Below are 25,514 nucleotides of genomic sequence, written 5' to 3' on the forward strand. Positions count from 1 at the left end.
CTGCAAGCTCTGTTGTGGGTAGAGCTGCAAATATTAGTCAATAAATTTATTAGTTGGCAACTTCTAGATGAATTGTCAACTATTTATATAATCCATTAATGAGTTTGAGTTGGTTTAAAAGACAAAAAGGGGCAAAGCTTTCCAATTCCAGCTTCCTAAATTTTATTTATTTTCTGGTTTCTTGACTGTGTTTGTGTGGTGGACAAAATGACACATTTATGGATCTCATCTTAGTCTCTTTTTTTTTTTTTTTTACCATTTTCAAAGATTTTAAAGACTAAATAATGCAGTTTCTTGAGGAAAAATGTAATACATACATACATACATACATACATAATATACTTTTGTAATTTTTGTCCTGCTAATTTGATTCCTCATCTGTATCCATCTGTTACAATTTGTACAAGTCCCTGGTGAAAGAACAATAAAGTTTCGCTTATCTTTTTTTCTTTTTTCTTTTTTTTCACTGACAATGAAATATTTTTACACTCTACGTTTACTGAAGCAAATATCTCTTCCACCAATTTCTATAATAATCCCAGTTAGACTTTTAAGGGAAACCTGCTGGAGAAACACATGAACATACGGAAGTAGAGAGCGTTCAGGCCCTCCCCTGCAGCTGATTGGCTGAAACTGGGAGGCCGTGCTGCACATGTCTGTTCACTGATTGGCGGAGTGGCCGTCATTAATGTACGTCCTGCTACGTCATACGTAAGGTCAAGAGGAAAGAAGCATGGCTGCTGCGTTGAGAGGGTCTCGGTATCTAGTGGGAAGGTGTTGCAGGCATGTTGACTTTGCACTTGGTAAGGAAACACGCTGACACGGTGTCTTTGGAGCTGCTGTGTTCACTCCACAAGCTCAAGTTGTTGCTGGAAATCTGTTTGTGACACGACAAAAACACTGTTTTTATTTTAAGTGCTGGCAGAGAAGTTTGAGTTCATTTTCGCCACACTGGCTTCAGCTGCTTCTGCACGGGGTCCACTTAACTATTTACTGCTTTGAGGGAGGTTTTCTGTTGAAGTTTACACGCCGTATGGGCACAGAGTTGTTTGTTTTAACGTCCAGTGGGTCTCGACTGCAGTAGTTCATTTGGTCCTGTGTCCTACTGTTCCCCGTCTCTTTATTTCAGGCTCATTATGTAATGTCTGTCACCTGAACATTGTAGAAACAGGGGGTGGCTGTTTGTAGCATTTTGGTAGCAACGTTTACATGAGTTTCTGTGAGTGAAATGTAGAAATACGAATAAAATGCTCTCCTGCAGGCTCTGTTACAGGTCGAGCTGCAACTGTCAACTGATTTACTCATTAGTTGACAACTTCAGGATGAATTGTAAACTATTTAGGTAATCCATTAGTCGGTTTGAGTTTTATTAGACAAAAAAGACAGCTGTCTGATTCTAGCTTCTTAGATTTTATATATTTTCTGTTTTCTTTACTCCCTTGTTAAAGTAAACTGACTGTATTTAGGTTGTGGGCAAAATGACATTTATGGATGTAATTTTTCAACATTTTAAAGACCAAACAGCACTATATCTTTAGAAAAAAGTCTAAATTAGCTCTCGCTTTAGGAGAGTAAACTGCTTGTCTTTGGGGTATGGATGAAATGAGACATTAAAAGATGTCACCTTGGGCTTTTTTCATTGACATTTTAACAACCAAACTGCACAATTTCTTCAGAAAAAAAAGTCTAAATTCTCTTATTCCAGCTTCTTAAATTGTATATATTTTCTGGATTCTGGACTGTATTTGTGTTGTGGACAAAATGAGACATTTGTAAATGTCATTTTGGGCTTTTTGTCTTAATTTTTTTGCAGCTTTTTAAAGACCAAATAGCACATATTTCCTCAGAAAAAAAAAATCTAAATTCTCTATTTCCAGCTTCCTAAATGTGAATATTTTTTGGTGTCTTTACTCCTGTAGGAGAGTAAACTGTATATATTTGGGTTGTGGACAAATGAGATGTTGAAGGATGTCATCTTGGGGTTTTTTTTTCACCATATCTTGACATTTTAACAACCTAGCAGTGTCTATATTCACTGATTCCAGTTTGTTGAATGTGAATATTTTCCGGTTTATTTGCTCCTCTGCCACAATAAATTGAATATCTTTGGATTGTTGAAACAAGACATTCATTTTTTTTTTTACAATTTTCTGACATATTATAGGCCAAAAATGAAACCACTGAGTGGAAAAAGTACATGGATATACTTTCAGGTTGCATAGAATGGTTTTAGTCTGGACAAACAAACAATACTAATATACTCCCACAGGCTAATATACAGTTTATGTTTTTTGTCACTACCAAGAAAATATATTCCAAGATTGGAAGTAATTTATTTGACTTGTGCCTTTGAACATTGAAATAAGTTTCTGTAGGTCAAGTAAGGACGACCTTTTATCAAGGTATGCTTAAGTAAGCATTAACACAGGTCTGACATCAATATATCAGATGACTTTGATAGTGAAGGGCGAATACACTGGCTCTAAATCCCAATGAACTTTACATGGCACTGCTGAGTGAGGATTTCTGTGTTTAATTCCAATCTAAACACAATCTAAGGATATTTAAATTTATACAATGTCTCCAGGAATGTATAATATGTATGGATAATGTGTCTTGTTCATTCACTTGCCGTATATGTTGTAGTCTCCACTAGGTCTATGGCCTCGAAGACGCAGGTGGGGTTTGTCGGTCTGGGAAACATGGGCAACCCAATGGCAAAGAACCTGCTGAAGCACGGATACCCAGTCATTGCTACAGATGTGTTCCCAGAGTCCTGCAAGGAAGTGCAAGAGCTGGGAGCTCAGGTAATGCATTACACGTGATTTATATTTTAAAGTGTACTTTTTTTGACAGTTTTTCTAACATTGTGATGATTTTTTTCCTGCTTTCTCAGATTGTGGATAATCCTGCTGAGGTAGCAGACAAGGCCGACCGTATCATCACCATGCTTCCCTCTAGTCCTAATGTCGTGGATGTGTACACTGGACCCAACGGCATTCTCAAGTGCGTTTTGGTTTGTCTTTGAATATCCATCATCTATACATCACTTAATCCTCGTTAGGGTCGCGGGGGGCTTGAGTCTATCCCAGCTGACTTAGAGGGAAGGCAGGGGATACCATGGACAGGTCACTAGTCTGTCACAGGGCTACACATGGAGACAAACAAGCACTCACATTGATACCTACGGACAATTTAGAGTTATCAATTAACCTCAGCATGTTTTTGGACTGTGGGAGGAAGCTGGAGAATCTGGTGAAAACCCACACTGCACAGGGGAGAACATGCAAACTCCATGCAGAAAGATCCCAGGCTGGGATAGAAACCGGAGATCTTCTAGCTGCAAGGTGACAGTGCTCACCACCCAACCCACTGTGCAGCCCTCTCTTTGAATATGTGTGTTATAATGTTACATGCTCATCTCGGATTTAACTAAACTCTTCTTTCCTCAACAGAAAGGTAAAGAAAGGCTCGCTGCTCATCGACTCCAGCACCATTGATCCAGCTGTTTCAAAAGAGATGGCAGCTGCTGCTGAGAAGATGGGGGCCGTCTTTATGGATGCCCCTGTATCAGGAGGTAAGTTGTACACTTTTGATCGCATCTTGGGTGTGCACATTCCAATTTGCATGCACCCAGTCAGCAGTAATCAGGTAAGTTTAACATAAGCCATTAAACTAAGGTAACCGAAAAGCCAAGTTCTGCTAGAAATGAACTTGTTGGCTATCCGCATGGAAAGGCAAAAACATTTAAAGAAGTTTTGACTGTGTGGCAAACACTTCTAATGGAATGCTTAGTTTTTCCTTGTGTGTAGCAGTATGTTGGTTCAACATCATGTAATCTGTGTGCTTCCGTTACACAAAGTGGTGTTTCTAATATTTTGTCCACACTCATTTATATAAACAGGTTTGAGTGTTTATAGCCCTATCAACTGAATTTATAATCCCAGGACTCTGTTTGTGAAAATAACTTATCTGTGCAAGTATTTATTTACTTCATGGTTTTGTTTATCAAACAGCCATTCCTCTGTTTGCCAGAAGCGAATTCAGAAAACATCTTCAGCAGTTCAAGCACACACATGTAACCTTATTCTGAAATGCTGAAAGGTTAGCAGCAGATATCTCCAATAATATGCTTATCATGAGGTCAGACTTTTCTCACAAACGGCTTCAAGCAAATTTGCATTTTAGGTTTCCAACACTGCTGATGGATAATCAATGTCAGTAAGTCTGAGTCACTAAAAACCATATCAGCAGCTTGTGTCCCTGCAGTGTGCATCGCATTTTAGCATTCTGTTGGAACAGTGGCTTTGAAACTCTTTTGATTGTTTCTTTTGAGTTCATTTGCATGTTTTGTATATTTATTTGTGTTTTTCTGCCTTCATGCTGGCAACAGTCATCACAAGAAGCATTATGTCCTTAGGATCTCATGAACACAACATCTCTTGATTTCATTTCAGGAATTTCTTTAAATCTGGTTGAAAACTTGGATAACCTGGTTAGATTTTGTGGTCAAAGGTTACTCCAGTCTCACATAGGCAGACAGATATTACTACTGTACTATGTCAGTGCTGGAGAATGGTCTGACTGCACCTCATTATTACCGCCCGGAAAAACTGCGTTTTCCGGAAGGTATTATTTTCAGCTGCATGGCCTTGCTTGCTTGCTTGTTTGTCTGTAACACTTTGGTTTCCACACGATAACTCCATAAAATATTGATGTAGCCTCACCATATTTGGTACACAGGTGTACCATAATAAGACACAGGTCAAGTTCGCATTTGGTGGCCATGACCTCATTTTCAAGGTCACAGGGGTCATCTTTGTCGCCGGGCGGTCCAAATTTGGTAAAACTTCTTGTTACTATTCTGCTCTTTGGGTGAAAACATAATGTGGCTTGTTTATACTACTTTGAAAAAATCAAAAGTGTATTAGATGGTGTTCAGCCCAGGGTGCAGCTATCGTGCTGTTGCAAAATAGCGATGGGGGAATTGTTTTTATCGTAATTTTTGCATGCAAGGAGGCTAACACTGTCATTAAATGGCTAATGCAAAGAATATAAAAAGTAGGACTGCCAAATCTTGAGCGTTTTCAACATACACGTTGCTGCTCAGATGTTGATGTTTTTGTCTCCCATAGTGAAAATTTATTATAAAATGGTATCACACATTTAAGAAGAGTAGAAACCTGCATGAAAAGACTGGCTTATACCCAAAGTTTGCATCCTGTGAGTCAAATTAAGGTCACTGTGACCTGATGAAACATGTTTCAAGTGTTCTTTCACTAAATTTGACAAAACTGCACACAAATGTCTAATGAAACACTCAGTCAAAGTGATGACATTTAATATCTCCAATGTCAAAGGTCAACTTTACCGTGACACTATAATGTTCTTCAAAAGCACTTTTCTGGTCGTTATTTATCGCCATAACTCAGGAACAGGAGGAGAGATTGTGTCCATGTTTCACATGTGCTTGGATACTGAATTGATGACGGTAATCTTCTCTCATAAATCTTTGGTTAATAAATTCCTTCAAAGTCTTCACTGCATATATTACGCGTTTGGACAGATTCGGATGGAAACTGCCACTTTATATTTTTTAATCTGGCAGGTTCGGTGTACCGTTTATAAAGAGAATCAACAGCATTTAGCTATAAAGAAGATGCTTCTGCCATCCTTTCTAGCTGCTCTCTTGTTTTCTTGGGGGTCCACACACAGACACAGTTCTGTTTGAACTTGGCCTCGTCAACGTCAAGACAGCCACTTTCTTTGAGTTGAAGTTGGTCCATTTTATGGTCTGGTTCTAAAGATTAGTAGTGATTTATATGCTTCCGTCCCGTGGTAGTGCACATGGATTAAAGTCGCTCTGCCGTCCGCCTTGAACTTCTGTGTGTGGCGGCGGCAGTTTAACCGACACAAACTGAACTGGATGTCATACTTTGAAACGGCACGTCACTCACCAGGCTGTAGCTCCTAAATGAAACCGTTTGAACATCTCCAGTTGTCGGTGGGGGGGAATCAAAAGAAGTACAGTGGCAGTGTGGTTAAAGCTGAAACATAAAAGCACACATGGAAAAGAGGATGTAATTGAGTCAGCATGTGTCTTAAAGTTGCTTCTTAGGGTGAGACAAGTGTGAGAACCTGTTGAGATAACGGCAGCCTGTCATTATTCCTCAGACTGGAATTATACGCAGGCATTCTCCAAGAGTGCGATTCAATTTGGAATGTCTCTGATGAGAAACGACAAAGCAGATTCTTGGTCGAGTTTTTTTTTAAAATGCTACACATTTAGTCAGTTGTCTTACATTTTACACAATGGGACTTAAGTTTGATTTGTCGCTTCAGATGCATCACTTTGCAGTTACATAGCTGACAGGAAAGGTTTCACTGAATATCCACACCAGTTCTGGCATCTTAGGTATTTTAACACAAGTGTGCGTTTTAAACATTATAGATTAGCCATGATTTTCCCCTCGGAGATACATGTATGTACCATTGTCTGCTTTTGAAGTATAGAATGAATATTTTTGCACAGGTCTTGATTTTTTTTTTGTGCTTCACTGAGTATATTGTATGACATAGTTTGACTGTTTTCAATCCAAATTATCAAATGTCTGCAATTGTGAGGTGTTAGAAAAATGCAAATACTCAGCCCCATATGTAGTTAATTACTGAACTACATATGGATGTACAATCTTAAATTTAAACTTTATTCCCCGCATTATGCCGTTTTCTGTTATTTTGAAGACAGTTTTGGATCTCAGACTGCATGTCTGTGAACTTAATGAGAACTTTAAGTTATCTGTTCCCACACTGCAACTTGTTATATTTGAACTTACAGCCGCAACAGTCAGCAGATTTATCATTTAGTTATCAACCATTAAAATAATCACCAACTGCTTTGATGGTCGACTCGTCAGTTTAATGGTAAATGGTTGTATTTATATAGCGCTTTTATCCAAAGCGCTTTACATGATGCGTCACATTCACCCATTCACACACTGATGGCGGAAGCTGCCATGCAAGGTGCTAACCACGACCCATCAGGAGCAATTAGGGGTTAGGTGTCTTGCTCAGGGACACCTCGACAGGCCGAGGATCGAACCGGCAACCTTCCAGTTACCAGACGCCCACTCTACCCTCTGATCCATGCCGCCGGAGAAAAAGTCTAAATCCTCTGATTGTAGCTTCTTAATTGTGAATATTTTCTAGTTTATTTCCTCTCCCATGACAGTAAGCTGATTGTCTTTAGGTTGTGGACAGTAAAATACATTTTAGGATATCATTTTTCTTTTGGGAAACACTGATCAACATTTTTCACCGTTTCCTGACATTTTATAGACCAAACAATCGATTATTAGGGAAAATACCAGACAAAAGAAATAATGTTTTGTTGCAGCCCTGTTTTGGAATGTTGAGATTTCGATGGTCTGCTTTGATACGTTCACACAGTTGTTAAATTAGCAGTTTACAACTTGGAACATTTTGCCTCTTTAGGGTGAATTTTGAAGCCTTTGTCCTTGCTTTTCTTGTTTCTCAGCTTGACTCTTGTAACTCCCAGCACAAGTCTTTCTAGATTCCAGTTAATTCAAACTGCTTCAGGCAGACTGCTCAGAAGGATTAGGGAGGGGGAAACGTGTTACATCCATCTCTGCCCTCCTCCATTGGCTTCCTGTAACTTTAGGATTAATTATAAGACTGGTTGGTTTGTTAATTTCATGGCACCCATGTGGCTCGCACCTGGTTATTGTAGGTTGCCAAGATTTTAACCCCGTATGAACATGAATGCGTTGTCATTCGTACAAATAGATCCAGAAACAGCTGTTCCTAAATCACAGCAAAGGCCAGACTTCTTCTAACGCTGGGAGAATGTTGGTTAAACTTGCTTTGAATACTGGAATAGCTGCAACTGTTGCTCATTTATTGGGCATCACTTTTAGTTTGCAAACTTTATTCTATATGCTTTACGTTGTGTTTTTTGCTTTACATGTATTTCACCTCACATGTGACCTTCTGTTCCTCATTTGCATGACTTTGTAGCTTTGTGTTTCTGCATTATCTAAAATATATATATACAGAGAGGTCACAGTAGCTCAAAACTACTGACAGAAACACACATTTTTACATTAATTTATGTCAATACGACATGTCCACAAATGTATTTTATACAATGTAGCTGCAGTTTTATAGTGTGAGAAAGTGTGTGTGTGTGCGCCTTCTTTTTTTTTTTTAGCTTTTTGAGAAATAGAGATCAGCATACAACCAAGATATTTAACAGTTTATTTCATAATATCCCTGTTGTATCTCACTAAAATATTGTGGTTGTCCTGCATCTGGATGTTTAAATGAAAGCTTTTGTCATTCAAGAGAACATGGGGAAGTCAGAATGATTGTAAAAACACTTCTTGAAGAGTTTTCATGGAACCTTTTGTCTTGTTTTGTGTGCCCCAAAGATTCTGAATGGGGGGAAAAAAAAAACCTTTCCTCACTATAATGAGCATGTACCATAAAGAATAGTAGCTGCTAATCCAACTACTTTTTCAGGCTGCTATGATTATGGTGTGTTTATTTTCAATTTTCCATCTGCCAACTTCATTTTTACTCATTATACTAACACCATACACGTCAACAATCATATATAAGCATGATTTCCCTTTTTGAGGTGTGGGAGCTGCCAGTTCGGCTAAACTGACTTTCATGGTCGGAGGGGCAGAGGAGGAATTTACTGCAGCCAAAGAACTGCTCAGCTGCATGGGAGCTAATGTGGTGTACTGCGGTCAAGTTGGAACTGGACAGGTGTGAACAGATGGTTTCTTCTTTCTTTATTTTTGCAAAAATTCTTCTTACTCGACAAAATCAGCTTTAAAATTGTTTAAAAAATCTGTTTTTCAAATGCTAATGTGTTACCATTTCATTACAGGCTGCTAAGATCTGCAACAACATGCTTTTAGCCATTGGAATGATCGGCACTTCAGAGACAATGAACTTGGGAATCAGGTAAAAACAAATTCTTGGTTGGAATAACATGGAATTGATAGTAAATCATGACTGTGCAGCTGCAGTATAATTTTCAAATTCACTTTCATTTACAGACTTGGTCTGGATCCCAAACTTTTGGCCAAAATCCTGAACATGAGTTCAGGCCGGTGTTGGTCTAGTGACACCTACAACCCAGTGCCAGGGGTTATGGAGGGCGTGCCCTCTGGAAATAACTACCAGGGAGGATTTGGCACCCAGCTGATGGCGAAGGTCAGTTTCTAAGCCTTATAATATGACATATGAGGTGGAAAAGGCATATGTTATGACTATGTTTTCCTATAAGTAATGTAGAGGAATCATTTATTGCCAGTAGCCACATTATTTCTGCAACCAAAGCAGTACTATTTTAGCATATAGTGTGTTTTCCTCCCTCTGGTTTATCATAATTTAGTCATTCCTGTGTCTTATGTTGCACATGTAACAGGGACTTCAGGGATAATGTTACAAAAGAGTTTCTATCTGGGTCATAACACCTAAAATAATCCAGCTAAGTATTCAGCAGCACATTACATTCCTCTGTAAACGGGATCAGGCCATATATTACAACGTAGAGAAAATTCTCTGCGGTGCGTGTGGAGCAGTGGTTTCAAAATTCAATTTTCAGCTCCGTCGGTTTTTCTAATGCATGTTTGCTTTTCTTTTTCAGGACTTGGGCCTCGCACAGAACACAGCGACCAACACAAAGACTCCGGTGCCTCTCGGCTCCTTAGCCCATCAGATCTACCGTATGATGTGTGCACGCGGTTACGCCGCTAAAGATTTCTCCTCCGTATTCCAGTTCCTGCGTGAGGAGGAGGGACAGTAAAATGTCAGTCCCCACCCCGTCCACAGCCTCGGCCCTGCACAGGACTAACATAGCGTAGTTAGGGTGCATTTCGCCACAAGGACTTTTATGTTTTCTTTTCAAAGTTCTGAAAGACATGAAGCCCCGAGAGCCTCGACTCTGTTGTGACAGATTATGTGAAAACTTCACTCTTGTTTGCAATCATGCCTCCTGTGTGATAGAGCCTTTTTATAATAAAACACTCCTCAGCTTTAGAAGCAAGTGAATTGTCAGGTATGCGGTGGATCCAAAAGATTAGTAGACTCATGGTCTGTCAAGGCGAAACAAATGCAAGTACGGTTTAGTCTCCATATTTATCTTTTTGTTTGTGATCATTTCTTTATGTTGCCAGGTTTGTTTTGTGTTCACAGGGGTTATTTCTCTTGACATCAGAACTGTTACTTTGAGTGTCATATCATATACTGTTAGAAAATAAAGACAAGTTGTGCTGTCTTAAGCTTTGTGGATAATTAGTCCCATCATTTACTCAGTTTTCATTTGAATGTTACCTTACATGTTAGGGTACAATTCGAAAACAGCTGGATGCTTATGTCTTTTAGTATCTGCTGCTATTGAAATGCTTATTTTTGTTACAATAATGGTTATAAAGGTTGGGATGAGCTTAAGCAACCAACCTTTGGATCTCTGTTGTTATAGTGTTTATAGACGTTGATGTGAGCTACACACCTTCCATAACCAAAAATGCACTTCACAAAATTGCATATTTTCTGAAACTTTTGTACATCTACCTTAAATACTTTTTTTCTTAACATACAAGTTTGGCTGAGTTACACGGCCTCACTTACCAAAAATGCAACACATAAAGTTGCATATTTTCTATAACTTGTAGTTGCACCTTTTAAAGCTTATTTTCTTGATGTATAGGTTGAGATGAGCTACAAAGCTGAAAACATTAAACATGCAACATCCACAAAGTTGCACTTAAATACAGCCAAACTTTAGACACACAGAAATACTCATTTTCTCATGAAAATGCCAATTTAAATTCTAAATTCATTCTGCAGAGCCTCTTTGGACGCTCACTGCGCAATTTTCACTCCATGACTCCGCGCTCTAGCAGGTTAAATAGCTCCCAAATGTTCAGTTTGCGTCGTGTGTCTCACCGATTCAGTAGTCACGATAAAATGTTGAGCAGACATCTGCTTTTTGGAGTTTGGCTGCAGGGCGAGATGCAGTGGCGGGACGCTGCAGAGACACGCATGTGGGGGCCAAAACTGCACCTAATCGTTCCAAACTAAAGAAGAATTTCATTTTTGTTCTTATGTCTTTCTCTTCGTATGGAACAACGTTGCTGCATGCTCCTTCATTTGGGGATCTGCGTCTCTTCTCTCTTTCGCCAGACGAGCCAGGGCGGCATGTTTCTGATCTAGTTTGCCAAGAACCAGTAAAGGGCCAAGGTGCCATAGGTCATGCGATCATAAGACAAACCCATAAAAAGTCCATTAAGCACTGCAGACTAAGAGCTATGTTGTCATCTGCTTGATAGGTGCTGCAAACAGAGCAGCACTTTGGTCTCCGGGCCTGCAGCACACCGTGACAGCCTGACATCATCTGCTGCTGCAGCGTCATTCCTCCGGTTCGACTTAGCTTTAATAAGCTGCACATTCAGCAGCATGCTCGTGTTTTTAGCTTCAAACATCATATAACTTCCAATTTGTGCATATCTGGAAGAATAGAATGTTACAGCAGCACAGTTTCGGCATCTGCCTGAAGATTTACGCACGTTTCCAGGTTGTGCCAAGTTTGACTGCGCTGTTGGGGGGGGGGGGGGGGGGGGGGATGCGCATGCTTTCTCTGCTTTTTTTCTTGTACTAAATTTAATTCAAAGCTGTTGCACAAACTTTAACATCTTACCACTAGAGTATAGATTTGTAGCATTAATATCTGTGTTTTAATTGAGGCTTAGTTTTTCGAGATTTGTCCAGTATCGTAAAAACAACTAAAGTAGAATCCAAGCTCTGCTTTTTCTTTTCTTTTTACTGTTGAAGATAAACAATATCAACTGTTCTTTTATTTTATTTTAAAAAAAAGCTTTAGCCTGTTTAGTCGTCCTGCTTCAAGAGGTCAACGTTTAATAATTACAAAATGGCTAATTTTAGATGACATTTTATCACTTTTACGCAAATTGTATCATTTTAGTTGTAAATTGATGTCAACTGCGATTTGACTTCCATTTAAATTCCTCAATCTTTAATTGATAATTAAAGATTTAATTCATCCGTGTCACTGTCAGTAATAATCATTTCATCATCGTTTTTATTTTCAGACAAAATAGCACAAATATAACAATATTCAGTTTGTTTCTACGCAGATATGACCTTAATGTGTGTGTCTGTGTGCATGTTTTTTTAAACAAAAATGAAATTCTTCTGTATCGTTAATTTTAAAACTATAATCAATTATTAATCTTGTTTCGTTTAAACTGGATCAACTGTTCCTGCAACACTTTCTACCAGCTGCTATATTCGGTTTAAAAAGTGACTCGCCCTCTAACGTGTGAACAACGAGGCTCAGATGATTCCTGTCGAGGCAGCACTCACTTATTGTACCTCGGCCGCTTTTGAAATCTAAGAAAGCATGCGTTTTTTTTTTTTCTCTGTTTAAAATGTAGCGTTAAATAAAAAGCAGATATAAGGTCGTTTATCATGACAATGCCATAAAAACCGAAAAATCTGACATGAACCGATTAAAAAAACATTATGCTGTTTTTTTCCCCTTCTTTTCCTGAAATGTAGACTGCTCACTTCTGCCTACAAGCTATGAACTTGGGCCATAAAGATTTACAGCCTCAAAAGGTGGGAAAACTCTATTAAAAATAAAAAGGTGCTCAAATTTAGCTGGTATACATTCCTCCGTGTCTGTGGTCTCGGTTTAAAAAAACGAAGTAAAATGAATTCTGAAAGTTAAAACCGTTTTTTTTATCCCTCACGATCGTATTCGCCTCTTTAGTCTATCACAACACTCTTTCTGCTTCTGAATGCTTAGTGCCAAATAAACGCTTTATTTTGCTGCATGTACATGTAGAATGTTTAGATATTTGCCCCACTGTAAGACTCTTTCTAGCCGAGTTTTGCCTCGAGAAACAGACGCCCAAATATATAGAAACATGCAGACTTGACAGTTTCCTATAATTCACCGTTTTTAAACTATATTGAAATTACAAAATATTTCTACTCCAGCTTTCATTTGAACCATTTCCTGCCACTTGATTCTTTTTTTCGTCTCTCATTCCAACTTCTAGTTTGAAAAACGGAAGAGAACAAATTGAAGTTACTTGTCCGAAAAAAAAAAGAACAATAGAATGTGTGGATGCAATCCCCTCTTCGGCTTTCACCACTGTTTTCTCTTCCTATTTGGCTAGACTGCAACTTTCAACTTGACCTTGGCCTCCAGCCGCGTCTAACTCGAGTACAACCAAATGTGCCATATTTCTAGTATTTTGTGGACACAGAGCTTGTGCTTACATTCACACATCGCTGTGCCAAAGGTGAGTTGGATTTAATTCATGTTTGTTGCCATACTATTCAATTTAAATGTATCCATAATAGATAAATGTATCATTTTTCTGTAAAACTGCCATGCGCAATAATTGTGCGTAAAATCGCTACTCAAATGCAGCCAGTTCAGTACAAATACTTTAATATTAGGATGTTAAATGTGGGCAAAATTTCACTTTTTACTGAAAGCAAATAAAAAGCTTCAATGTTTGCATACAACACATTTCAAAAAGTCGAATCAAGACATCAGAGTTGTTTATGCTTTGTCTTCAAAGTTAAAGCGTAATTATTTTGGCACGCGTAATTGCGCATTAAATACGCCGAATAAAATACTTATCACTTACATGTGTTCGATAATTCATCAAGAAACTCTGTCTTTTAGCACCACGTGAAAGAAAGGGGGGGGGGGGGGAATCGCCTTCAAATGACAGTTTCACTCAGATTGAGATTTCAAAATCACTTGAGATTTGGAGAAAAAAAAAACACCCACAGAGCTTTTTGGTAAAATATAGGGATGTACAGTATCTTCACAAACACACAGCCTGATCTGCATTATCTGATGTCTAGACGTTTATCATCTCCTTTGCATATCACGTGTTTGGCCCTGGCCAATAACCTCGCGATCTTTATGTACTCAGCCGTGTTGGTATCGTTACTCTGCCCGAGTCCCTGTCTCTGCTCAGTCGAGGGGGTTTTGAAAAAGAGTTGGTCGTCTCAATGTAGGGCATGCTATGACCGCCTCATTGCTCCTCCACTCGCACTGGATTGACCCGGTGATGTTCCTCTACGACAGCGGTTTGGATGAAAGAAGCAAGAACATGGAAGGATTTACCGGAGGCAATTTTGCTGCAAATCAGTGCCGGAATTTGTTAGCGCATCCAACTTCACTGGCTCCCAGCACCACCTACACTGCGAGTGAGGTGCCAGTCTCTGGCATGGGGGAGCCTGGCAAACAATGCAGCCCCTGTTCTGCCACTCAGAGCTCGCCCAATGCATCTTTGCCCTATGGATATTTTGGCAGCAGTTATTACCCATGTAGGATGTCACACGGCAGCGTCAAGGCTTGCGCGCAGCCCTCCGGTTACGGCGATAAATACATGGACTCGTCGGTCTCTGGTGAGGAGTTCTCCACCAGGGCAAAAGAATTTGCATTTTATCAGGGCTATTCCTCGGCCCCTTACCAGCCCAGCTACTTGGACGTCCCTGTCGTACCTGCCCTGAGTGCTCCATCTGAGCCCAGGCACGAGTCTCTGCTGCCCATGGAGCCCTACCAGCCATGGGCCATCACCAACGGTTGGAGTGGTCAGGTTTACTGCACCAAGGAGCAGCCGCAGTCAAACCCTCTGTGGAAATCTTCGTTACAAGGTATTTTATTGCTTTTTATTAACATAAAATATGCAGTGTTGAATGGCATGTACAACTGCGTAACATGTGCATGACTAAACGTAAAACGCTGCTTTTCAATGCCTGGAACGCTTGGAAGAATTTTTTTTTTAATGTCAGTTCTAAAAAAATATTTTCTGTGCCTCCGAATAAAATATTTGACTCCATTTCTTTCCACAGACACTATATCTGGTGGGGACAGCTCTATCCGTCGTGGGAGAAAGAAACGTGTGCCATACACCAAGGTGCAGCTTAAAGAACTGGAAAGAGAGTATGCCACCAATAAATTCATCACCAAAGACAAAAGAAGAAGGATATCCGCGCAGACAAACCTCACAGAGAGACAAGTGACAATCTGGTTTCAGAACCGGCGCGTAAAGGAGAAAAAAGTCGTCAATAAATTCAAGAGCTCCAGTTAGCTCCTGCATCAGGAAGTGAAAGAGGCGGACATGGATGCGCTTTCATCCACAAACTGTGCCATAATTTATTACGCTCCGAACGGTTTGGTTGTCGCCAGAAAGGCTCTACACGTTTGACCTACACATTTCCTTCCTCACGTTTTAATTGGAACCAGTCTAAACGACCTGTTGGCAGAAGATTGGAAATGGTTTGGAACATGCTTACCAAGGCGGCTCTGCGTGGGATGTTTTTAATATTTCCAAAAGATAAGACATTCTGCCTCGAGGCACAAGACACTCCGTCCAGTCGTGCGTTTTTCTTCCATTGAACCCAGAAATGAAGGCTGAAGACCCACTTTCAACTTTCAGTTTTCTACGCCTTAGAGCAGTAGTAAACCAAAAGTAAACACCATGAAAACAGGCCAGGCTAAACAAATGCAAATACCCGTTAAATATATGACCCCAATTCGTAAAGAAAACTCTATTCCTCAGTTTGGAAACTTGAAAAAATAGTTTACGCAACATCCTTGCCTTTGGAAATCCAATCAGTTAATTAAAATAAGCCTTTATCTATTAATATCAGCCTAGTAAAACTAGCCAGTGGCTTAGACCTCATTTTGTCCACTTCAATATTTCTTTGTTTATTTTCTTTCTGAATACAGGGTTTTTAAAATCAAATTTACTCAACGTGCTCACCACTTATGCAGTTTCTACCTGTCCTTCAGCATTTTTTTCTTTCTTTGCAGAAATCACATTTAAGCATGTAAATACTACAACTGCAACTATCTATTCTCCCTTTTTTGACTGCAATAGCCAACATTTTTGACAATAAATGTTTGAGAGATGTGATCTTGTCATTTCATTCATCACTTTTTGGGTCCAAATGTGGACATGGATGCTCGATCAACGGAAAGTAGATTTTACAAACTCCGTTCATGTTTAAATCTCACTTACAAATAGCATTTAGAGTACATATTTCCTGTACTGATGCTGGTGAAGGTTATGGAGGCCCACAGGCCTGCAGGCTTGTTGAGCTTAGGACTGTGGGCCATCAGGAGTTTGTCGCCATCTAGTGGCGAAGATCTTTCAGCACAACACGTTTGTACATAGAGTCAATTCTGTGTATCTGTGTTCATATCTGTAGTCTCACAGAAGAGTGTGTCTGTGTGTCAGAAAGACAAATGAGGAAAAACACCTGTTGCTTTACACCCGATTTAGCTGCCTGTTATTACAAATGTGACAAAAATAGCAACGTGTCGCTTTAGAAGACCGTGTAGATATGGCAGCTCTGTAAAACAGTATAACATTAATATTATATGAATTACTGCAATCAAGACAGACAAATCTTTTAGCTTCTGCTATCTCAACTTTTCCAGTATTAAAACAAGCAGCAAAATCAGCTTGATTAATTTATTTTTGAAATGTATTTGTCAAATAATTCACCCCCACTTTACATTTCACCGAATTTCCTTAAAGACGTCTAAAGCGAGATACATAACATTCTTGTATATTATGTTTAATTAGAAATATTATTCCCAAAATACTCTGTAAGCTAACAAACAAAAATATTGTTGTTGGACTAATATTCATCTCCAATCTAATTCATTAAAGCACATAGAAGTGAGAGGATAAACGAGGCGCTCAAATTTGTGGCGCAAGTTTCCGCCCGATCCTCACAAGACCTGTCTTTAAAATACAAAAATGTCTTTTCAGTTTTGTTTTGTGTTACAGAATTAGTACTATACTTGTCTCAGTCTGAACCAAAATATTCCACATAAAGTCACAAACTGGATGTAAACGGTATCAATATGACAATACTAGTTAACTCTGAGTTTGTGGAATAACGGATCGGCCTGTTCGCTTTTACGCACCGTCTGTTCCTTTAGTTCTCCGTGGTGAAAGTCCGCCAGGTGCCTATAATGTAATATTATAAATGGATTTTAGAGCAAATATGTTCCATATTATTTCATCACACTCACAATAACATGAAGCAACGCACCATTATATCAATGTATAGGCTAAAATATTACGTCATAGGGGGCCTATTAGAAATCCAAACTGGTGTATAATATTGGACTTATCTGGAAAATTTTAGTAATAAATGATGGTGTTATGTTGGATTTGGTAGGCTATATGGACTTTCAGACTGACTCTAATACCCTGTTGTGCTAGTTGCTCCTCTATTCTGGATTTGAAGGACATGCGCCATAAAAATTAGCCCTTTTTTCCACAGCAGTTAGACAGCACCCTTTGGTGAGTGTCACCCTCTTAGCTCAGGCACAAGCAGGCCGATCAAACTCACAATAGCAGGCAAGTTTATCGTCTTGTTCAAGGCCAGGCTGCTTTGGATAGATGAGCCTTTTTATTCTAATTTAGAAAAATGGATTGCTCAGCATTCTGACTTGTGATTCCCTTTTTGGCGCAAATAGTGATGCTGTTGGTGTAAATATTCTTCTATCTTTATGAATCCTCTATTGCCCCTTCATCTTCTTGTTGTTCTGTGTCATTGCTCCCCCTAACAGCCACACAGGTAACTGCATATTACTTCAAAATGTCCTGCAGGCTGCAGGCCTGAAGCATGAATTATTCAGCAACATGGTGATATTAATAATAACATAAACGAGTCATAGAAGTTTATCTAGTAGCAGTAAAACTTTACAGCTGGATGCTAATGTTCCATTTGGCAAGAAGGAAACTGTAGCCACTGAAGTTCCCAAAATAGCAAATATATATTTTTAAAGTAAAAAAAATAAAGCTTAATTCATGGAGACACTTTAGTAGAAATAATATGGAAATTCGTTGGTGCGTAACGAGGCGCGCTTTTACGCATTCATGTTTTGCGCATTAGTGTGTTGGGGGGATGGCGTTGAACGTTGTGCAATGAACTTCAGACAAGATTCTTTATTTGTTGCAGATGAAGAAAAATGTGAAGGTGTTTTTTTAAAAAAATCCCATTAGCAACAAACAAACATAAAAATCTAATCGGTGTATTTGATGGGAGCTGGAATTTACTGGAAAGATTTCTTGGAATGTTTTCCATCAGATACATAAACACATTCAACACTGGATCAGATCCTCTTTTAGCTGGCATTTGCCTGTTACATAGATATGATACAACAGGTTTTCCAATGTGCTAAAAATGATAAAGCACAGTGGAAATTCCTACTTTAAAGTGAAGACAGTCGGTTGTCATTGATGCTAAATTTGAACCTCAGCAGATTTTAACACACATTCAAACATAACCACGAGGCTGAATTTGTGAGTCCGGAAAAGTTTTATTAAGATATTTAATGAGTTCTGTTTACAGCTGTAGCCCCCCCCCACCTCCCCAGCAGTGCTTCCGGATAAGCCCCCCGGGGTGTTGTCCATGTTTTCCAGTTTGCTCTGTACACTTTCTTTGCACATTGAACGCACCAAACATTCAAGCAAACCCTTTGTCTGGTTTGGTACTTTTCGAAAAATCATATGGTTGCTGCATGACAATTTAATAGAGGCACATGGATGATAGTTTCAACCAATAAAATAGTCCCTGTATAATAAACCTGTGGGGTGATGTTTGTCTCAGTTGGCCGTTTTTAAATAACTTTGCTCTTCGTGGGGATTTTTCATGGTGAAGTCTCATAAAATCATAAACTCTTGCAAATCAGCCAGTTTATATGCTCCCTCCTCAAATTACCATAAATATCAGAAAAGTGGACAGACTGAAAACTACTTTTTGCTGCTTGGTTTCCTCTTGAACACATTTTCGTGCATAGGATTGCAACCTTAATGATTTTAACTCATTTAATACACTGCTAAATCTAAGTTAATTCAAATAAAAGTTTATTTTTGTAATTTTTTGCAATAATTTTGCCATATTTTAGATGGACACATAATGCTATTTTCCCCCCATCTGTTGCTAACTGTAATTTATTTATTTCTATATTTGATGTGCAATTCTGACCCAACACGTTTAACATTCAACTTTTAGAAAATGTTCGGCTGTGAAATGAGCGCAGGAACCAGGAAAAGCAGGAGGCGCCCGCAGCTTTTCAGGCAGTTAAACTAAACCACATTCCTACCCAAGTGTCGAGCGAAAATTCGGGGAAACCAAGAAGAAAACAGTTTTTTGGGTTTAAAATGCTTCTCTAGTTTGCAATCCAAAAAGCCAGACTCGCTGCAGAAACTGCGAGATCTATTTTTATACATGGATATTTATATTTAACTTCAGCTTTTGCATATTGTGCATATTGTAAATATTATTATGATTATAACTTTACTGTTGCTCTTTCTGTATGCTGTAAATTCCCCCTGACATGGGGAGTAATAAAAATGTATCTTATCTTATCTTAACTTCGGCTTTATATTTAACTTCAACTTCAGCTGCTACAAATAATAGTTATATTCTTCAGAGGTCTTGTGCTGAGGAGTTTTATTTTTATTTCACCCTTTAGCTTTGTTGCATCTGAACCTTTCAAAGACGACTGACAGAACAGCTTCCATGGGATTCATATAAAAAGAAAATATCATTTATTTAACATTTTATTCGCAGTACTAACTCAGATTTTATGCTTAAAGTAATAAAATGCATGAATGTATTTGACTGCACTGAGAATTTAACTCTAATCATTAAAATGTTATCACGCAAAGAATTTTCTTCAGTTTTTTTTTTTAAAATGTATTTTTGTGCACTTATTTTCCTTTTTGTGATAAACGCGCAGCCTTTTGTTTAAACGCAGCCTAACGGAACCTTTTCCACTATTATTAGTGTATTAATTATCATTTACAGGCTCAAACTGAGCAGTGAAACTGTGTAAAGACTGTTAAAAAAACGATTTATACATATCACTCCAGCTTCGGCCTAAATCCTGATGCTGCTATGAAAGCTGTTATTGGCTGAATAATTCACGATCATCATCAAAAGTATGTCTCCAAGCAAATTTAATCACCAAATGAAATGCTCTTTAACAATAATAACACAGGCGAATAAAACTCAAAAGCACTTGGGCAGGATGAAATATTACAGTCTCTTAATGTTTCCCTCCAGATGACAAATTTAGAGGCTTTGATGTCCAGGAAAAAAAAGGAGAATTTGGACCAAATTTCTTAAAATTGGCTGCATAACTGGATTAGTGATACGTGACACATGTGCCCACTTACTCCACAGTGATGACAAATGAAAATGGTTTGGAGAGTGGGAAATAGCCCGTGTCCAAAGGTTTATATTGGGCGTTCCAAAGAGAGAACAGGCAATGCAAAGACTGGAGCCTCCTTCGGATAATACTTCTGTTATTCATAGCTCATGAGCAACATATGCATGTCTGCTTTAATGTCAAACGCTGGCTTTGTTGCGACCCAGTCAGCTTATTAACCCGAAATGAACGTCACGCAGGTTGTTTCAGGCCTTCTTCTAATCTAGTCCCTTGTTTTTGTTTGTTTTGTTTTTTTACCTCAAGATGCAGAATCTTTAAATGTTGAGGCAAACGTGCTAATTCAACCCATGGGCCGTTTAAAATGGAGATTTTGGAAGCTTTACGCACAGAAAATGTCAAAACCAGCATGCAATTGAGCATAATTTCTGCAATAATGTCTAATATTTAATGTATCTAGAACTATTTCACTTCCAAACAAACACATACAGCAAACCCCAGACGAGATAGGAGAAGCCTGCAGTCAGAGTCCTTTGTCTTTTTGTTCCCGGGTGCGAAACTGGACTGATGCCTGACAATGGTGCTGCATGACTCGCATTGCTCCAACACTTGTGGACTAGATTGGTCTATATATAGCCAGAGCAGTTCTATTAAATCCACTCAGGGAGACGTCAAAAACATGCCCGCTTGCGCTTCAGTGATCAAATAATCAGATGTAACTGTTTAAAATAGCCTCCAAATGAGTATTTACGCACGTGTGGCGCAGCCCTTAAATTTGATCTGTCATCTGAAACTCAACAAGTCCTCTGTTGTGGTCCGAATGTTGTCATCTGTGCCACAAACTCTAAGCTCTTACATGCACAACAAAGCCTGTGTCTTGTTGCCTGCGTGCTAGAAAACGCCTTTAAAAGCATTCACACGCGTCCGCGGAGGTTAAGGTTAGGGTTAAGGTGAGGGTTAGGTTTAAAAATGAACTTTAAGCTTAAAAAAAATCGGTAAGGTAAGCAGCTTGGCGTGAATTTGAATATAATTCTCAGTTCTCCACTTTGTAATGTGATAATTTAAGGACACCAGACAGATAGAGGTAACCCAGCAGACGCTCTACAATGTAAACTGATACATAAGATAATTTCAACCTTGTCTAAAAAAAAAGAAAAAAGTTTCAAAATTCTCTTCCAGTATTTTTTCCTTTTCCATGCAGCCACAGGTCCACTTTGTGCACTCTTTGACTCATATAGCCTACACGTTCAGACGTAGGCTATCTGTCATTTTGTGCCAGTGGTCACATGGCTTTGGCCCTCAGGAATGGATAGAGATGGATCCCCACGTCAGCTTGTACGTCTAAGGATTTCTGCTCCACCAGTCTGCCTCAAAGTGACTGGAGCGCAGCGACGCGGAGGAACTATGCGAGGATTATTATAGGACGTTTCCAACAGCAGAATATGGATTTTGATGAACGGATCTCTGGCTCCAATATGTATTTACCGAGCTGCACTTACTACGTCTCCGGAGCAGAGTTCTCGGGTCTCCCTCATTATTTAACCCAGAGCCAGTCCTCTTGCCCCATGACATACTCGTACCAGTCCTCAGCGCTGCCACAGGTCCCGTCCGTCAGAGATGTGGCTTTCAGAGACTATGGCATTGATACTTCAAGTAAATGGCACCACAGCAGGGGGAGCCTGTCACACTGCTACGCTGAGGACATCGTGCACAGGGACAGCTGGTCGAGCCCAGGCTCACGGGGGGGAGAGATCCTGGTGAAAGGCGGCTCCGGCGTCAGCCACTCCAGCTCCTCCAACCCGACGCCGGGCTTCTACGGTAGCGTTGGCAGGAACGGGGTGCTGCCGCAGGCTTTCGACCAGTTCTTCGACACGGCCTACGGGAGCGCGGAGAACAGCACAACGCCGACGGCACAGGCGCCGGACGCGGACAGACACGCCAAGGCGAGCCCCGCTCCTGCGCACTCGGGCTCGGACACGGCGGAGAGCTGCAGCCCCAAGTCGTCCTCCGGCCACAGCGAGGAGAAGCAGAGCAAAAGCAGCAGTGAGTGAACCTGCTTAATGCAAGGAACCAAATCTATCGCGTTGCTCTTAAACCTTTTTATATGCAGTTTTATAAGCACGTAAGGTTTATGGAGGGCCTGCAGATTTAGCCTGTAACAAAACTATGTTATAAACGACAAGATCACGTGCTTGGGATTGAAATTGGCCGTGAAGACTTTGGCGTTAAGATTGTCTTCAAGATTTCAAACAAGATCTCCACTTTTTCCCACACATTTGTGTTTATATTGGCTTCTATAATTACCCTGTAAAACATACATGGCAGATTCGTTTTTGTTAATAAAAACACTATTGAAATAACAACTTAGATATTTCAAATACGCCCCTACCCATGTGATTCTAATGAATTTATTGCTCGTATTTCTGCCTCTTTTTTTGATTTAACGTTGGGTTTATTTTGTGCTGGCTGCACTGGGCTGCTGGGCCATTTCAGTTTGACTTTGGACAAGACTTTTTAGCTCTAACCCTGCTTCTCAGCATAAATATTTACAAATTCTCAGGATTTGTAAGGATTTAATCCAACGACTGCTTTCCATGACGGAATTTACTCCACTAAGGCTAAAAACAACAGCTCCTTTACACACAGTGAAACCAAAAGCGGACAGTAAAAGCGTATCAAGATATATGATACTCTCCTGTTTGGTTTAGGCCCACGCCCTAACTCTTAAAAAGAAGCCAATATGGTTTTTACAGATTTCAGTAAGTTTTCACTACTTCCGACATGCAGTCCTTCAAAGTGTTCCACTGTCAGGCTACAGGCTTTGTTTACAAATCTCGGTCCTGTAGGCCTGAGAGGAGAGGGAGACACTTGAACTCCAAAAGCTCACTCTGGACCACCAGCCACTGCTGCAGCTGCTTCAAAAGCAAGAAGTACACTTGTGATTTCATGTCGTGGCTATAATCTCTGATTTCTTATGTGTGTGTGTTTTCTCCAGGTGGCCAGAGGACGCGCAAAAAGAGGTGTCCATACTCCAAGTATCAGATCAGGGAACTCGAGAGGGAATTCTTTTTCAGCGTTTACATCAACAAAGAGAAGCGTCTGCAGCTCTCGCGGATGCTCAACCTGACAGATCGCCAGGTCAAAATTTGGTTTCAAAACAGGAGGATGAAGGAGAAGAAACTGAACAGAGACCGTTTACAGTACTACACCACAAACCCCCTGCTATAAAAAAAAAAAGAAAAACTGAACAAAAGACTGCGGCCATGCACCCCCCCCTCCCCCCAACATTTATATCATTACCTGAGCAGGAGGACGAGTTTTTCTAATGTACCAGACTCCATAAAGAATTCTACTATTTACATATTATTTTGTCATTAAACTCAATTGGCTTTGTTATTATTATTATTATTATTGTTTGACAACAATTTTTCAAATTTTAAAGCGATGTGATTGCGTGTTTGGGGTGTTTTACGCACAAACCCACATGTTTCTGAATTCCCTTTATATTATTTAACAACACACACCGAGATTACTATTGCATTTTTTTTAAATATGATTTTTTCCCTTTAAAATTAAACTTTATTTCCCAAATTTACGCACGTACACGTTTTGTCTTGCATTTCCAACAATTTATCTCCCTTTACCCCCCAATGAAACTTAATTTCTCCATTTTGCGCACGAAACTTTTGTGGCGAGGATTTTGACATCAAGCTGCTGTTCGCTTTTCCTTCTTTCTCTTAATCTTTAAACACCACTGCGCAAATACAAATCCAACGTTTGAAATCTTTTTGGTTTATCTTGTAGCAGAATACATCTAAAACTCCAAAATAAAATCTAAAAAAGACGCTTGTCAGTGCTGCATAGTGATAGTACGAGTTAAGTTACAATCTGATACAAATTCGCGCTTTTGCTGCATTTGAAGACGCAGTGATATTTAACATTTGCGCTTGACCCTCAATGCAACGCGCTTTGTTGAGCTCTTGGCCGTAAAGTTGGATTATTCTCCAACTTCATCTAAAAGAGCACGCCGCTGATAAAAGCGCAAAATCCCTAAATGAAACATAATCCCATATTTTGTTTTATATGCCAGCACGTGGATGGTATCAGATGCATGATATGTAGGTTCTGGATGTTCTTTTTTTTAATTCTCTCATGGCTGGAAATAAGATCCTCTGCAGTTATTATTTGATATCCATTACAAAGGCTTCATTTGTCTTTGGGAGGAGGAAGAGTGGGGGGTAGAAAGGCTGATTTTGGCCTCAACATGCATGTTACGGGTTAAATGAAACTATCTTGGCACTTGTTTTAAAGCATGTAAGATCCAACAAGCGCCTCTTTTCCCCTCCAAACAACATGAATCCATATGTGTTACTACGCTCCCATGAGACTATCTAAAAGTCAGCGATAAACAAACAAACCCCAAATCGCTATTTCAGTCCCAAACAGCTGTTTTAACATTTTTTTTTAATTTATTATCTGGAGTGGCTTAATCCAAATAGCTTCCATCGGTTTATATACACAAAGCACGAAGATTTATGTTGAACCTGCAAATGAAGGTAAAGACGCGTAAAAAACAAAAGAAAACACAATGGGTTCAGGTGGCTTTCTGTCCAGCACCAGGCCCTTGAAAACAACTTGAATGGCCTGTCATAAGCTAATAAGGGCCCTGGTGCCTTCCTTATACCGTGCATCCTGTGAGGCTCCCAGGAATTCCGCTTTGATTGCTGCACATCCTCCCAGTTGCTCCAGTAACTTGGCCATAAAACGCGGATTCGTCTGGAGCATTTGGAGTGTAGTGCAATAAAGCGTCTGAGACCAAGGTTATTAACTGTGACTAAGGGGCTGAAAAACAACGGCTGGGAGCATTGAAACTTGTGTCCACGGACCTTTCCGCCGTCATTTGCTGCAGCATCTTACCGTGGTCGGAATATTCTCTTGTGTGTGTGTGTGTGTGTTGCCGTTGTTGTGTGTTGCAGTGCAGGCCTGCCGTCTTTGCCCACTGGGTGGCGCTCCTCAGATCAATGTCATTGCCGTGAATTGAGATATAAAAGAAGTTTTGACTCCAGCTCCTCTGTTAGAATATGTCACCACCTCAGGATTTCATTGTTTAAGGTAGGCTCAGAAATATTACCCTGTGCGTAATTTTTCCTTGGAGGAAAAAACATCTGCTTTAACCAAGATTGTCTGTTGTTCCACATTAAAATAGATCATCTCCATATGAAAGTCA

The 25,514-nt window shown here is 39.7% G+C and overlaps 3 protein-coding genes across 3 annotated transcripts; all 3 read left to right on the plus strand.

Annotated features, from left to right (window-relative positions):
- Window positions 1-680: 680 nt before the first annotated feature.
- On the plus strand, window positions 681-10,316 carry hibadhb (3-hydroxyisobutyrate dehydrogenase b). Its single transcript, XM_051957185.1, has 8 exons — window positions 681-803; window positions 2,647-2,807; window positions 2,897-3,006; window positions 3,456-3,577; window positions 8,660-8,793; window positions 8,918-8,994; window positions 9,090-9,246; window positions 9,683-10,316. The coding sequence occupies exons 1-8, from the start codon at window positions 734-736 to the stop codon at window positions 9,839-9,841; spliced, it is 990 nt and encodes a 329-aa protein (XP_051813145.1). The 5' UTR covers window positions 681-733; the 3' UTR covers window positions 9,842-10,316.
- Window positions 10,317-13,832: 3,516 nt separating this feature from the next.
- hoxa13b (homeobox A13b) lies at window positions 13,833-16,436 on the plus strand. The gene is made up of 2 exons (XM_051957021.1): window positions 13,833-14,752; window positions 14,939-16,436. The coding sequence occupies exons 1-2, from the start codon at window positions 14,109-14,111 to the stop codon at window positions 15,177-15,179; spliced, it is 885 nt and encodes a 294-aa protein (XP_051812981.1). The 5' UTR covers window positions 13,833-14,108; the 3' UTR covers window positions 15,180-16,436.
- A 5,037-nt stretch (window positions 16,437-21,473) lies between these two features.
- On the plus strand, window positions 21,474-23,342 carry hoxa11b (homeobox A11b). The gene has a single exon (XM_051957042.1). It carries the CDS (start codon window positions 21,730-21,732, stop codon window positions 22,336-22,338), a length of 609 nt encoding a protein of 202 aa, XP_051813002.1. The 5' UTR covers window positions 21,474-21,729; the 3' UTR covers window positions 22,339-23,342.
- The last annotated feature ends 2,172 nt before the right edge of the window (window positions 23,343-25,514 follow it).

Source organism: Acanthochromis polyacanthus, chromosome 12 (assembly GCF_021347895.1).
Source record: "Acanthochromis polyacanthus isolate Apoly-LR-REF ecotype Palm Island chromosome 12, KAUST_Apoly_ChrSc, whole genome shotgun sequence".
Taxonomy (NCBI): Eukaryota; Metazoa; Chordata; class Actinopteri; family Pomacentridae; genus Acanthochromis; species Acanthochromis polyacanthus.

What these genes read in the sequence shown, in the direction of transcription:
- hibadhb (XM_051957185.1), top strand. Translation starts at nt 734, where the DNA reads ATGGCTGCTGCGTTGAGAGGGTCTCGGTATCTAGTGGGAAGGTGTTGC. An exon ending in TGCAAGAGCTGGGAGCTCAG is followed by an intron (nt 2,808 to 2,896) that starts GTAATGCATTAC and finishes CTGCTTTCTCAG; the next exon opens with ATTGTGGATAATCCTGCTGA. An exon ending in ACAATGAACTTGGGAATCAG is followed by an intron (nt 8,995 to 9,089) that starts GTAAAAACAAAT and finishes TTTCATTTACAG; the next exon opens with ACTTGGTCTGGATCCCAAAC.
- hoxa13b (XM_051957021.1), top strand. Translation starts at nt 14,109, where the DNA reads ATGACCGCCTCATTGCTCCTCCACTCGCACTGGATTGACCCGGTGATG. An exon ending in TCGTTACAAGGTATTTTATT is followed by an intron (nt 14,753 to 14,938) that starts GCTTTTTATTAA and finishes ATTTCTTTCCAC; the next exon opens with AGACACTATATCTGGTGGGG.
- hoxa11b (XM_051957042.1), top strand. Translation starts at nt 21,730, where the DNA reads ATGGATTTTGATGAACGGATCTCTGGCTCCAATATGTATTTACCGAGC.